The sequence below is a fragment of the Primulina tabacum genome, chromosome 5 (genome assembly GCF_025594145.1).
Source record: "Primulina tabacum isolate GXHZ01 chromosome 5, ASM2559414v2, whole genome shotgun sequence".
Lineage (NCBI taxonomy): Eukaryota > Viridiplantae > Streptophyta > Magnoliopsida > Lamiales > Gesneriaceae > Primulina > Primulina tabacum.
The window spans coordinates 13,102,550-13,117,323 of record NC_134554.1 but is presented as its reverse complement, the minus strand read 5'-3'; the positions used below and the strand labels follow the sequence as shown (position 1 = coordinate 13,117,323).

At 35.2% G+C, this 14,774-nt stretch overlaps 2 protein-coding genes across 2 annotated transcripts; both read right to left on the bottom strand.

Moving 5' to 3' along the window:
* Positions 1 to 57: 57 nt before the first annotated feature.
* On the bottom strand, positions 58 to 2,076 carry LOC142546752 (uncharacterized). Its single transcript, XM_075654636.1, has one exon. It carries the CDS (start codon positions 2,036 to 2,038, stop codon positions 350 to 352), a length of 1,689 nt encoding a protein of 562 aa, XP_075510751.1. The 5' UTR covers positions 2,039 to 2,076; the 3' UTR covers positions 58 to 349.
* An 8,167-nt stretch (positions 2,077 to 10,243) lies between these two features.
* Positions 10,244 to 13,880, bottom strand: LOC142546751 (glyceraldehyde-3-phosphate dehydrogenase, cytosolic). The gene is made up of 11 exons (XM_075654634.1): positions 13,627 to 13,880; positions 13,411 to 13,511; positions 12,526 to 12,641; positions 12,352 to 12,451; positions 12,027 to 12,173; positions 11,880 to 11,940; positions 11,546 to 11,643; positions 11,134 to 11,276; positions 10,928 to 11,011; positions 10,629 to 10,718; positions 10,244 to 10,513 (listed from the first exon to the last, which is right to left on the bottom strand). The coding sequence occupies exons 1-11, from the start codon at positions 13,652 to 13,654 to the stop codon at positions 10,468 to 10,470; spliced, it is 1,014 nt and encodes a 337-aa protein (XP_075510749.1). The 5' UTR covers positions 13,655 to 13,880; the 3' UTR covers positions 10,244 to 10,467.
* Between the last annotated feature and the right edge of the window lie 894 nt (positions 13,881 to 14,774).

Genomic DNA, 14,774 nt, shown 5'->3' with positions numbered 1-14,774 from the left:
CGAACAGGACCTTAGCCACTTGGGAGGCAGAATAAAAATAAGCAAAACATAAAGATATGAAATTATATTTGTCTATAATATCAGAGATTTACAAATTTACAGAACTACAAGATGGCACTTTTACAATCTATATAAACCGGGGAACCATGCGACAAATCGTAAAGAATTTGCTCCCATAACGTGGAATTGAAGAGCTATATTATACGTTTGACTGTGCATGTAGCAATCTTTCCAACTATATATCTCCGCAATCGTGACATTACCAAAGAAGAACCTCAGTAAGACAGCAAAATCAAGAAATAACTGTGAAAGCCTCGGAATTCTTGCCATGGCCATCAGCGACAAGAAATTAAGAGATGCTTGAAGCAACTACCACAGACAAGTTTTTCTTAAAAACCATTCTAAAGTGTTCCAACTCCTTGTCCATCAAAGCATTGGCACCTCCCTCCAAAGGAGATACGGTTTCAAAAGATTGATTTCTTTCCTCATTCTCGCCCACTACCAATTTGAAACCTTCTGGTTCACATTTAAATTTCATTATTCGATTGCTTAAACATTGGAGAGACTGCTGCACTGCAGCAGATACCCGCAAAATTGTACAGAGGATTACAAACTTTTTCTTTGCCTCTTTACTAGATCCCTCAAGAACGTCACTTTTTGGGAATTTCTTTCTGTGATATCTAACAAGCAGACCAATTTTCTTGATCTCTTCCTCAGAATAACCATGGAGCTGATCTCCATTCACTATAATTCGATACGATTGCTTATGGTAACCCTTCTTGCCAGCATGTAATCCAATATTGTGGAGCAAACTAGCAGATTCAAGGAACTCGAGATCTTTGTCATCCAATGCCACTGAAAAGTTAGAATCAAGAGGCTCATTCAATTTCCTCAAACCTTCAAATATCTCCCTCGAAATGCAAGCACACACATTAGCTGCCTGAATCCTTTTCTTATTGTTGAACCTCGAAGAAAGCTTAGCAACTGATCTCCATCTGGCATTAGCATTCAAGTCAAAACCATGTAAAACTTGTCCCAACATCTCTGTAATCACACCTTCGCCTAGCGCATACCCTGATACCTCCATTTCATCAATCCCAACCATTTCAAAAATCTCATCCAATAGAATCGCTCCCGCCGATATAAATGCTTCCCGATCCTTGAAGAAACCTATCCTCTTCACTTTCCCCTCCATTTCCTTTTCTTCTTCACACAAACTTTCCACCAAAGATTTCAACTCCTCTTTATTAAACTTCCACTCCCTTTTAACAAAGTCCTCGATCAAGCCAACATTTTCCCCAACCGTGCGCGTATACCCTTTAAAAACAGCCTTCTCGATCGCTTTAATTGTACCGGAAGCACCAATCACCATATCTATTTTGAAATTCTTGATTTTCTCGATCAAGCCACAGCTTTGCACCTCGGTCTGAATGTGTTTTCTCATTGCGATTATATCAGTGAACTCTTGAGTCAAAGTTACATGTCCTAATCTTAATGATTTGGAAAATAGAATATTACCCTGGAGCCCTACTGCAAATTCAGTCGAGCCACCGCCGATATCAATAATTAAAACCGTAGAGGTGAAAACGGGAAAGAACTGGAGGATACCAAGATAAATGAGGCGAGCCTCTTGGATTCCGGAGATAATTTCAACATCCAAGTTTAGGGTTCCGCGAACACTGGAAATAAACTGGGATTTATTCGACGCTTCGCGAACGGCAGAAGTAGCTACGAGGCGAAGATTGGAGGGAGGGAGCTGGTAAGAGTTAAGGAACTTTTGGAATCTGTGGAGAGCGGATAGTGATCGCTCGATGGAGGCGGCGGAGATGGTGGCGGGAGCGGAGGTGGATGTTGTATCGAGTCCAAGGACGACGGGCTCTTTGAGGTGGTCGTGGGATAGGAAAAGGCCAGAGGAAGGTTCGGCACGAACGATGGTTAATTTGAAGGAGTTGGTACCAATATCCACGGCGGCAAAGAGGTCATTTCGGACCGCAGCGCTAGTGGCAATGGCTGGTGGCGGTGGGATTGAGGCTAACATTTTTCTTCCATACAATTACGTTATAATCTTTTATCAACATATTTCAACCATTCTTAATACTAATACTATATATCACAATCATTATTATTTTTTTGAAAGCATTAAATAATTTATTTAAAAAAAAAATTGTATAAAAAATTCCCAGAGGACTCTTCCCTATAACGTCTGCAACAAGGGATGAAAAATCGAGATCTGGTTTCTTTCAATATCTCGATTATGAATGAATTTGAACTCGCACACTGCGTAAATACTTTTTTGGCGTCGGAATCTCTTGGTGTAATGAGTCACGATGTTATACATGGCTTGTGAATAGTTTGTCTTGTAGTTTATAAAATTTTGAACCTGTTGAAAAATATATTTAAAATGTGTGTATTGAATATTTGAATGTTGAATATTTGAATGTTGAAAATAAGAGTTGTAAATATTGAAAATTAGTGTGTGATGATGTAGGTAATGATGTATTTTATTTTTGGATTATTTGTAAAGATTTCCTATAAATAGATCTCTCATTTGTGAAGAAAATCACAATTGAGTAGAGAGAAAAATATTATAAAGTGTGTAGTTTGGTAAATTTTGAGGGTTTGAGATTTTTACTTTTTACCATAAATTTTTACTTTTTCACAACACGTTATCAGCACGAAGCTCTAAAAGTCCTCCATCCTTTTCCAAGCTCCAAACAGAAGAAAAAGGTAACAAAAGTAATAATATTTATTTTACTGTTATTTATTTATTGTGTATATATTTAATATATAATATAATGTTATTATTAGAAATAATAAAAATAAATTTTTCAAAAACTTGTTATAAATCCTGGGAGGATGTTAAGACGACATCCCACACTCCCGGTAAGGGATACGACAAGTATAAAAGCCTATAAGGTTTTTAAACAAAATAACTTACGACACCTCATTATAATAATGTGATATGATATACATAATTATTTAAACATGATTAATATTATATTCACCATATTATTACCATAAAATTATACAAATACGTACATTTATTTTTTTGTACACCAACGGTCATAAACAGTAACAAAACGGCTAGTTTTTACCCTATAAATATCATCTCACAAACACATTCAATCACTCCAACTTTCTCTTATTCTCTAAAAATTATTCTTCATCAAATTTTTCGAAGAAAAAAGAAGATGACTTTCTCAAAGTTATTTTTAATTATTTTGGTTATCATACTCACGAGTCTTGTATTTATCGGAGAATATCCTCCTCGTGCGTTTTCTTTATTTTTACAAATACTTGTACTTGTTGTTTATCCGTTACTTTGTATTGCAATAATTATTAACTAATAAAATGCATCGTAATTTTTTTAGTACCACCATGTCAAATTTAACAAAGCTCGAATTTGTTGCGCTCGACATCACGGGAAAGAATTATATGCCATGGACTCTAGATGTAGAAATGCATCTTGAGTCATTGGGTCTAAGCGAGACCATTAAAGAAAATGGCATATGCACGTCACAAGAAAAGGCAAGAGCCATGATATTTTTGCGTCGACATCTCGACGATGGATTGAAATGTGAATATCTGACTGAAAAAAATCCTATGGCTTTGTGGAAGGGATTAAAAGAAAGATTCGAACATATAAGAGAAGTTATACTTCCGACCGCCCGGGATGAATGGAATACATTGAGATTCCAAGACTTTAAAAAAGTCAGTGATTACAATTCGGCGATGCATAGAATAATCTCGCATTTAAAATTTTGTGGACATGAGGTCACAGAATCTGAGATGCTTGAAAAAACATTTTCCACGTTTCATGCATCAAATATTACTCTACAGCAACAATATAGAGTACGTGGATTCGCGAGATATTCTGAACTCATCGCCTGTCTTCTTGTGGCGGAAAAAAACAACGAGCTATTAATGAGAAATCATCAGTCCCGACCCACTGGATCAACAACATTTCCAGAAGTAAATGCTGTAAATAAAAATGAATTTAAACCTGGAAACCAAAATCAAATTCAAAGACAAGGTTTTGGTCGAGGTCGAGGTCGCGGACGCGGACGTGGACGTGGACGTGGAATTGGCCGTGGTCGTGGTCAAGGCCGTGGTTTTGAAAATAATCGAGATAATTATTTTTATAACTCATCTCAAAAGAACGTCCCAAACCATCCACAGAAAAGGCATCATGAGAATACAAGTGTTAATGAGAAGCACTCAAAAAGATATGAAAGTTCTTGTTACAGATGTGGTACTCCAGGACATTGGTCCAAAGTTTGTCAAGCCCCTGAGCACATTTGTAAACTTTATAAAGAATCATTAAAGGGGAAAGAAAAGGAGACCAACTTCACTGAACGCAGTGACCGTTTGAGTGATTCAACTCATTTTGATGCTGGTGATTTTATGAATGATTTCTCTGGAAATGATCAATATGTTGGTGGGATAGAAATGAACAATATTGATGCTGCAGATTTTCTCAACGATTTCTCTGAAAATGAACAATATAATGGTAGAATATAAATGTACAATAATCTATTTTTCATGTATTCATAGAATAATGTTTTATTGTATAATTATGATTTGTGTTATATTTAAATATATATTGCAAGTAATTTATTTCATTGCATATTTTTTTTGATGTTCAAATATGGAAAATGCTATGAGCAAAGCTGAAGTTTGCATACCCGATAGTGGTACAACGCACACTATCCTCCGAGATAAAAGATATTTCTTGGAACTAAAACCAACAAAAACAACGGTGAATACAATATCAGGTCCTGTAGACTTGATTAAAGGATGTGGTAAAGCACAATTTTTGTTACCTAATGGTACAAAATTTTTGATCAATGATGCTTTATATTCACCACAATCGAAAAGGAATTTGTTGAGTTTTAATGATATATATTCCCATGGGTATGATACTCAAACAATGAATGAAGGGAATGAGAAATATATGTGTCTTATCACATATAAATCAGGAAAGAAATATGTGATTGAAAAACTACCAATGCTCCATACTGGATTGCATTATACACATATAAGTCCCGTTGAATCAAACATGGTAGTTGATATTTCTTCGATATTAACCAATTGGCATGATCGATTGGGACATCCTGGTTCAACAATGATGCGAAGAATTATAGAAAATACACATGGTCATCCACTGAAAGACCAGAAGATCTTTCAGAATAATAAGTTTCAATGTAAAGCATGTTCTCTTGGAAAACTTATTATAAGACCATCACCAGTCAAAATCCAAACTGAATCACCAATGTTTCTTGAACGTATTCAGGGTGATATTTGTGGACCAATCCATCCACCATGTGGACCATTCAGATACTTTATGGTATTGATTGATGCCTCCAGCAGATGGTCACATGTATGTTTATTATCAACTCGAAATGTTGCATTTGCAAGATTACTTGCTCAAATAATAAAATTGAGGAATCAATTTCCCGATTATACAATCAAGAAAATTAGACTTGATAATGCTGGTGAATTTACTTCCCAAACTTTCAATGATTATTGTATGTCTATGGGAATCGTTGTTGAGCATCCTGTTGCTCATGTACATACACAGAATGGATTGGCTGAATCATTGATTAAACGTCTGCAAATGATTGCTAGACCAATGATTATGAAAACAAAGCTCCCTATTTCTATATGGGGACATGCAATTTTACACGCTGCTTCATTAATTCGCATCAGACCAAGTGCATATCATAAATACTCCCCATTGCAGCTTGTATTTGGTAAAGAACCAGACATTTCTCATCTGAGAATTTTTGGATGTATGGTGTATGTGCCTATTGCACCACCGCAACGAAAGAAAATGGGACCTCAAAGAAAGGTTGGAATTTATATCGGTTATGATAGTCCATCAATCATTCGATATCTTGAACCTCAGACAGGCGACGTGTTCACATCACGTTTTGCTGATTGTCATTTTAATGAGGAAATCTTCCCAATGTTAGGGGGAGAACAGAAACATACCGAAAAGGAAATTACATGGTATGTATCATCATTGTTACATCTGGATCCAAGAACAAAACAATGTGAAAAAGATGTACAACAAATTGTACACTTGCAAAGAATAGCAAATCAAATACCAGATGCATTTGCAGACACAAAAGGGGTAACTAAATCATATATACATGCTGCAAATGCCCCTGCTCGAATTGAAATTCCAAAGAAACAAATGGAAGATACTCATGATGTCATTAAACGCCTGAAGCGTGGAAGCCAGTCGGTTCCAAGGATAAAAATCCTCGAAAAAGAAAATTCATAGAGAAACACGATGATCACAAAATAAAGAATGACGTTTCTGAATAAACACATGATGATCACAAAATAGAGAATGGTGCTCCTGAAGAAACACATGATGATGAAAATGTTCTGTCAGAACCACAAACTGACGAGAATCATGAAATCTCTATCAATTATATTAATACTGGAAAAATATGGAACCGAAAAGATATAGATGAAATTGATGATATATTTTCTTATAATGTGGCAATCGACATCATAAATGATAACGACGATCATGAACCAAAATCTTTTGGTGAATGTAAAAATCGGCAGGATTGGATAAAATGGAAAGATGCCATCCAGGTTGAATTAAATTCGCTAAATAAACGTAATGTTTTTGGACCTATAGTCCTTACACCTGAAGGTGTAAAACCTGTTGGATACAAATGGGTTTTTATTCGAAAGCGAAATGAGAAAAATGAAATAGTAAGATATAAAGCTCGACTTGTTGCACGAGGTTTTTCTCAAAGGCCTGGAATTGATTATGAAGAAACGTATTCTCCTGTGATGGATGCAATTACGTTTCGGTATTTGATTAGCTTGGCGGTATCTGAAAATTTAGAAATGCGTCTTATGGATGTTGTTACAGCTTACTTATATTGATCACTTGATAGTAATATATATATGAAAATCCCTGAAGGATTTAAGATGCCTGAAGCACAAAGTTCAAAACCCAGGGAATGTTATTCTGTGAAATTACAAAGATCATTATATGGGTTAAAGCAATCAGGTCGAATGTGGTATAATCGACTAAGTGATCACTTGATGAAAAAGGGATATGTAAATAATTCAATATGCCCTTTTGTTTTCATTAAGAAAACAACATCCAGATGCGTAATTATTGCTGTATATGTTGATGATTTAAACATCATTGGAACGAATAAGGAAATTCAAGAAGTTGTGTCATACTTGAAGGAAGAATTTGAAATGAAGGATCTTGGAAAAACCAAGTATTGTCTGGGTTTACAAATTGAACAAAAAGAATGTGGAATGTTTGTTCACCGGACAAATTATACAGAAAAGATCCTTAAACGTTTTAATATGGATAAAGCAAATCCTTTAAGTACTCCAATGGTTGTTAGATCATTAAACATAGAAAAGGATCCATTCCGTCCATGTGAAGATGATGAAGATATTCTTGGTCCAGAAGTACCATATCTAAGTGCCATCGGTGCCCTTATGTACCTTACAAATTGTACAAGGCCTGATATATTTTTTGCCGTGAATCTGTTGGCAAGATTTAGCACATATCCAACAAAGAGACACTGAAACGGAATTAAACATATATTCCGTTATCTACGAGGAACGACAGACTTGGGACTTTTGTATTCAAAAGATGCTAATCCAAGTATAATTGGTTATGCTGATGCTGGATACTTATCTGATCCACACAAGACACGTTCCCAAACTGGATATGTATTTACTCGTGGAGGCACTGCAATATCTTGGCGTTCTCAGAAACAAACGCTCGTAACAACTTCATCAAATCATGCCGAGATTATTGCACTACATGAAGCAAGTCGTGAATGTGTGTGGTTAAAATCAATGACCCAACATATCCAAATTTCATGTGGATTATCATCTGATGAGAAGCCTGTGATACTATATGAAGATAATGCTGCATGTGTTGCTCAAATGAAAGAAGGATACATAAAAAGCGACAGAACTAAACATATTCCTCCTAAGTTCTTCGCATTCACCAAGGAGCTTGAGAAGAATAGATGTATTGATGTTCGTCACATTCAATCAAGTGAAAACTCATCAGATCTCTTCACAAAGGCACTTCCTACGTCAATATTCAGAAAGCACATATATAATATTGGGATGCGCAATCTACGAAATTTGTGAAGAATTGTTCATGTCAACATCAGGGAGAGTTTACGTGACTGCACTCTTTTTCCCTTACTATGGTTTTTATCCCAATGAGTTTTTCCAAGTAAGGTTTTTAACGAGGCAGTATAAAAACACATAATGAAGACAATCATTATGATCATCATCACAAGGGGGAGTGTTGAAAAATATATTTAAAATGTGTGTCTTGAATATTTGAATGTTGAATATTTGAATGTTGAAAATAAGAGTTGTAAATATTGAAAATTAGTGTGTGATGATGTAGGTAATGATGTATTTTATTTTTGGATTATTTGTAAAGATTTCCTATAAATAGATCTCTCATTTGTGAAGAAAATCACAATTGAGTAGAGAGAAAAATATTATAAAGTGTGTAGTTTGGTAAATTTTGAGAGTTTGAGATGTTTACTTTTTACCATAAATTTTTACTTTTTCACAACAGAACGTAGCCTTCTCACTAGCTAGTTTTTTAAGGTGATTTATGTTCAAGATTATAATAATAGTATCCTAGTATTTGTTCAACTGTGACGACTCTCATTCTTGTGCATAGGAGATGGTTGTTACGCGCATACATGTAGGGTTTCCTGGAGAGGGCGGCTACCAACATGCGCGTGAGGTCTGAGAAGTAACCACCGCCGTCGACATTGACTCTGAAACAAGATGAATTGTAACGTGTCATAATTCATCGTACATTATTTGTGAAAAACTAATCTTATGAGTTAATAACCTCTTGAACACCCTCCTCATAAAAAATCTAGCTTTTTTTGAGTGTGGATTCTACCAAGACCGTAACATACGGTGCCTATGGATTTTGGGAGAAGAGACATATGTTTTACATTAGGGATTCAATATTATCTAAAGTATTTAAAAAAAAAAAACAAGGAATTTTGGTCATAAGATAGCTAAATCATTAGTTAGTCCTACTAAAAGATCAAATCAAACACAATAAAATTATAAAGATATATATTATACATCTTTATTTATAACTTTTTCATTCAATAATCACATTCTTTGAACCAAACGTTTCATTACTATATTATTAATCGAGTTTTTATTTTATTTTTTAGTTTTTGAAACTCTTCCTCGAGTTTACTCAATAACAAATTAGGCGAGGCTATTGCGGGCTCCACAAGGTATGCTTAACATAAAAAAAAGGATAACATCATATTTTATATAAAAAAAATAATATATATTTACATATCATTAATCATATCCCAAGGATCGCTAGTTCTTTTAAAAATATATGCATTCACTCTATCAAATAGTTTAATTTATGGATATTGATAACTGATAAGTATAGCTTTGCATTAAAAATTTTAAAATAATTTTAATCTGTATATACGTTAACGAGTTTTGTAGTTTGTAAATGTGATCCAAACTATAGTTTAGCTTTTAAATACTTTTCAAATTTGTTTATATTTAAATTCGTGGGTTTTCATAATCAAACCTCATTGAATCAATTTATTGTTAATCTTTCTAAAAAAATGGATTGCTAACAAAGCTATATAATTCATAATTTGATTGATATTTTAAATGCAAAGATAGTTATAATGTATTTGGGTTAAATTAAAAATTGACCAGAGAAACTAGATAGAACGAAACATAAAATTCAGGAAGAAATTAGTTTATGGGTAAGTCTTTCGAATTTTTATCTGTTAGACATGTCAATATTATCGATATTCACAATAAAAATTAATATTTTAAGCATAAAAAAATAATAATTTTCATAGATGATCCAAATAAGACATTTATCTCACAAAATAAGACCTGTGAGACCGTCTCACACAAGTTTTTGTTTTAGTTTATTAGGTTCAAAAAATTATATTATTCTAGCAATATTTGATAAAGTCCTATTACTCGTATATTAAAGATATAATAAAATATATAATTTTGTAAGAGTCACATAAATTAATTTTATAAATCTATATCTTTTTGAATATTTTATACAAAAAATATTACTTATTATTATAAATATGAGCATTACGACATCGATCTTCGAACAATAGAAACGAGCGGGTATCTAAGCTGATTAGAAACCAATTGATTTGTTTCCATTCAGCATTCCGAAAGGAAAACACCAATCTTATGGCAAATAAGACACAAATTAGAATAACACAATTAAAAGTCCAAAACAATCTCAAATTGCTAAATTAATACTGTTCAACAAATGCTAACACTGGGAAAAAAACAGACAACAGGACAAGTCCCTCAGAAACTCAATTATTCCGAAACATAACTCCGCTGTATCTGACCAAAATGGAGAGATGTAGAAAATCAATGTAAAATTCCTCCTTCCTTCAAACAGGCTCAAGCAGACTTTGCCATGTGCCGAACCAAGTCAATCACACGGTTGCTGTGACAGTACATGACATCAGTATTGCATCCAACATATAGATAGGCATAAGTTAGAATAAACTGGGAAAAAAAGAAAGAAAAAAAAACCATCTTTTCTTCATGATATGGCATACCTGTAACCCCATTCGTTGTCATACCAAGAGACGACTTTCACAAAGTTTCCGTTGAGGGCGATTCCGGCCTTGGCATCAAATATGCTCGACCTATTACAAATCCAATTCATAACATATGTAGCGGCGTCAAATAACAAATAGAGGGGGTGAAAAGATTAAAAACCAAAGACAACGACCAAGTTTCTAGGAATTCAAGACCTTGTAGGCTTAACTTTGAACAGCGTGGCTAAAAGGTAAAAAGAAACTAATAAATCATTAGCAAAACAAGTACTAGAAGGAAGTAAATCCCGAGTCCTTACCTGCAATCACCAACAAAGTCAGTGGACACCACATCATCTTCTGTGTAACCAAGGATACCCTTCAACTTTCCCTCAGACTCCGCCCTATAAAACAATTAAATATCAGTGTATATTATATATATATATACTAGATGCTAAATAAATGGAATGAAGACTTCTTTACAAATCACGAGGAATTTGGTATCACAAGATTGAATAATTATTACTTGATAGCAGCTTTAATTTCATCATAGGAGGCTGCTTTTTCGAGCCTTGCAGTCAGGTCAACCACTGAAACATCAACAGTCGGAACACGGAAAGCCATCCCGGTAAGCTTCCCATTCAGGGCAGGAAGCACTTTCCCAACGGCCTGTGCACATAAATTAAATAAAGAATATAACATAATGTAATACCCACCAATAGTATTAAGGAACATTAGACCAGTTGGAAAAAGATTATCATCGCATTCAAGCATTCATACAGGTGCGAGTGCATGTAACTGCTGGCACATGTACCTTATCAGTTTTGCAACAAACATTATTTGCTAATATTTATAGGGCCAAATATGGAATCCTGAACTTTCGAGTTAGAAGATGATCCCATCGATTAAATTATGTAAATAGAAATTATGGTACGTACCTTTGCAGCTCCAGTACTACTAGGAATAATGTTGAATGAAGCAGCTCTTCCACCTCTCCAGTCCTTCATTGACGGACCATCAACGGTTTTCTGTGTTGCTGAATACCATAGGGCAGATTGTCAAGGACCATTCCAATCCATGTAAAAAGGTCAAGTTCATGCCACAAGGAAGTAAAAACTCCTCATGTAGCATACAGTATCATATTTCCTGATGGATCCAAAATATGTTTCTTTTCATCTAAAGATATGTGCTGAACACTGGATGTTTCATTCCGATGTAGCATAGACTAAGCCATGTTAAAACCGAGAAAACTTTAGAAATAGATATGCTTACCCGTAATTGAGTGGACAGTTGTCATCAGCCCCTCAACAATGCCAAACTTATCATTAAGAACCTGTGGCATAGAAATCACGATACATTTGAATATATGAAAGTTATTACTGCATAATTTTAGCTGGAAAAATTAAGTTAAAAATAGACCTTAGCTAGTGGGGCTAGACAGTTGGTAGTGCAGCTAGCATTAGAAACAATGTCAATATCTGGTTTGTACTCTTTCTCATTGACACCCACAACGAACATGGGAGCATCCTTACTTGGGGCAGAAATTACCACTTTCTTGGCACCTCCCTGAGAGTCAGATAGGAGACCAAAAACACTTCAAAAAATAGTCTACACTGTAAGTACTCTATGGCCCCAAATGAAGATGAAACATGGCATGCTAGTTCAATAAATCAAAAAGGTGGGAAATTAGACTGCCTTGGACTATGGTAGCTAAAAAATAATGATTGTGTATTACAAGACAAACCTTCAAATGAGCAGCAGCCTTGTCCTTGTCAGTGAAAACACCCGTGGACTCCACAACATATTCGGCGCCAGCTTCACCCCATGGGATTTCCTCAGGGTTTCTTTCGCAAAAAAAAATTACATAGTATAAAGGATGCTAAAAATGATACCAACATCTAAAAAGTAATATAAGTACCTCGCACCAAAGACAGTCACTGGCTTGTCACCAAAGAGAAGGGTCTTTGAATCCTTGACGGTGAGTTCATGTTTTTTCCATTGACCATGAACACTGTCAAATTTGAACATATATGTCTATACGCCAAAAAAGCCAGTGGTGGTCAGATAGCACATACAAACAACATTTGGCAAAACAAAACTTCAATCATACTTTTCCCTCAACAAGAACAATTCATAATCCAAATAAAACTCTATATAAGAATAATTCATTTTTGACTGTACTATACAAACATTTATTTATTGTTTTTCAATAGCTTTTAAATATTGTATAAGATGCTATAATGTTTGTCCTGCTTCCAAACTTTAAAATATTATCAATCAACGCACCTCAAATCATACCTAGAGTCAAGGTTCCATGGCATTTTAGAAAGCTTTGTGCCTTTGATAACTATGAGAGTCATTATTCTAGAAAGTAAGATATCCACCAATAGCATGCCAATTGAATACACAAAAACACACACCCGTAGCTACTGGCAAAACGACCAACATTTACATGCATTTCCTAACTTTGGATAAACAAACACGGTGAGCATTTTTATATGTACGTTGGGTTAGCAAGCAGAGTGAGCACGTCATGTAGACGAGTTACAGGATTGTTTTTCAAACAAATGTGTACAGAAAGGGGTAATCAGATCAGCAAATAACCATTTCAACCAAACATATCAACTATGATACTTCAAATCGTATCAGAGATCTATCTGTCATATAAATCATTGAATCACATAAATGTCATATCCACGTATACGGTATACCACAACAGATCCCACCATTTTACGACCTCGATCACGATCGTAAAGCCATAAGAGAGAGAGAAAACGGAATTTTCAAAAAAAAAGGAGGATACCATGTAATCGGTGGTAATAAATGGATCATTAACAGCGACAAGCTCAACGTCATTACTCTGCAGTGCAACTCTAGCCACCAGTCGTCCAATCCTTCCAAATCCTGCAAATAAACACCAGATCGCATGGTATTCAAAAAATGTTATCTTAAATGAAAAAATGAAGTAAGATTTCCTTCTACGAATTTAAAACAAAAAAAAAAAGCATATTAACAATACCATTGATTCCAATCTTGATTTTGGCCATGATGAATACGAGATCTAGTGAACAAAAACGAAAAACGAGCTTTTTTAGGAGTGGAGAGAGTGTATAAGAGTAAAGCGGCGTTGGAGATGGAAAATGTAGAATGGGCTTCGGTAGTGTATATATTTATAGTTTGGAGGAGGAACAAGGGCAACGGAGATCGTTAAGATCTAGAAGCGTGAGGCGGAATTATCGGTGCTGAAATTTGGTGGTTCCATCCCCACACTGCCGAAACGACAACCTCGGAGTGCATGGGAAAAAACCGTTGCCACGTGGACAGTGCAGTTTTATTCATTTATGAAAAATGCCAGATGTATGTCTTGTTACGTTAACTTATATATATATATATTTTTTATAAAATTGATTAAAAAAATTAATTAATGATAGTTTACGATTGATCAAGTTTCAAATACGGGTGTAAACGAATCGAACACGTTTCGAAAATTTTTTACCCGATGGGATGAACTCAAGTCAGAGGATCTCTGCACATGCTCAAGTCAATATAACGAACTAAGTAAAGAGAGAATTTATTGAATGCAGTAAAAGCAATATCTCATGTTCCAAACGAATGAGCAAACATGTGTATTAATAGGGGAGAAGATGACCTCGATTGCAGCACATGTACATTGTTCCTGACTAGACATCTACTAATGAGTTGCCTTCTTATAGTAGGCATGACGTCTCATATTGTCATGTACACTGATTTGTCATGCTAATGATTATATGACCTGTACTTATGGGCCCCGCTCTCATCTTTTCATAGTCGATCTGAGTAGGAAAGAACCGACTTAGACGGTTCTTGCCAATGACTGGGTAAGGTGAGCCCGGGTCGTATGGCTTGGAAACATGGAGGGGAATAGACCCATCGATTACCCGTGGAGAGGCTGTACGATCACTCAATTTAATCTTTTCGGATACCCTACCTTGTCTGCTCATGAAAGATTCCGAAGTGCTACAAGTGCCTGGGATTCCAAGAGCTTCCTTAACTAGACATACACCTGAGTAGTATCATTCAACCATGTATTGGATGACCAAGAATATGAGCTCGGGCTTGTATGAGTTCATAGTGGTCCGATACGATTCTCGAGTTGTTGCATACCAGGGATTGTTTAAACATGTTACT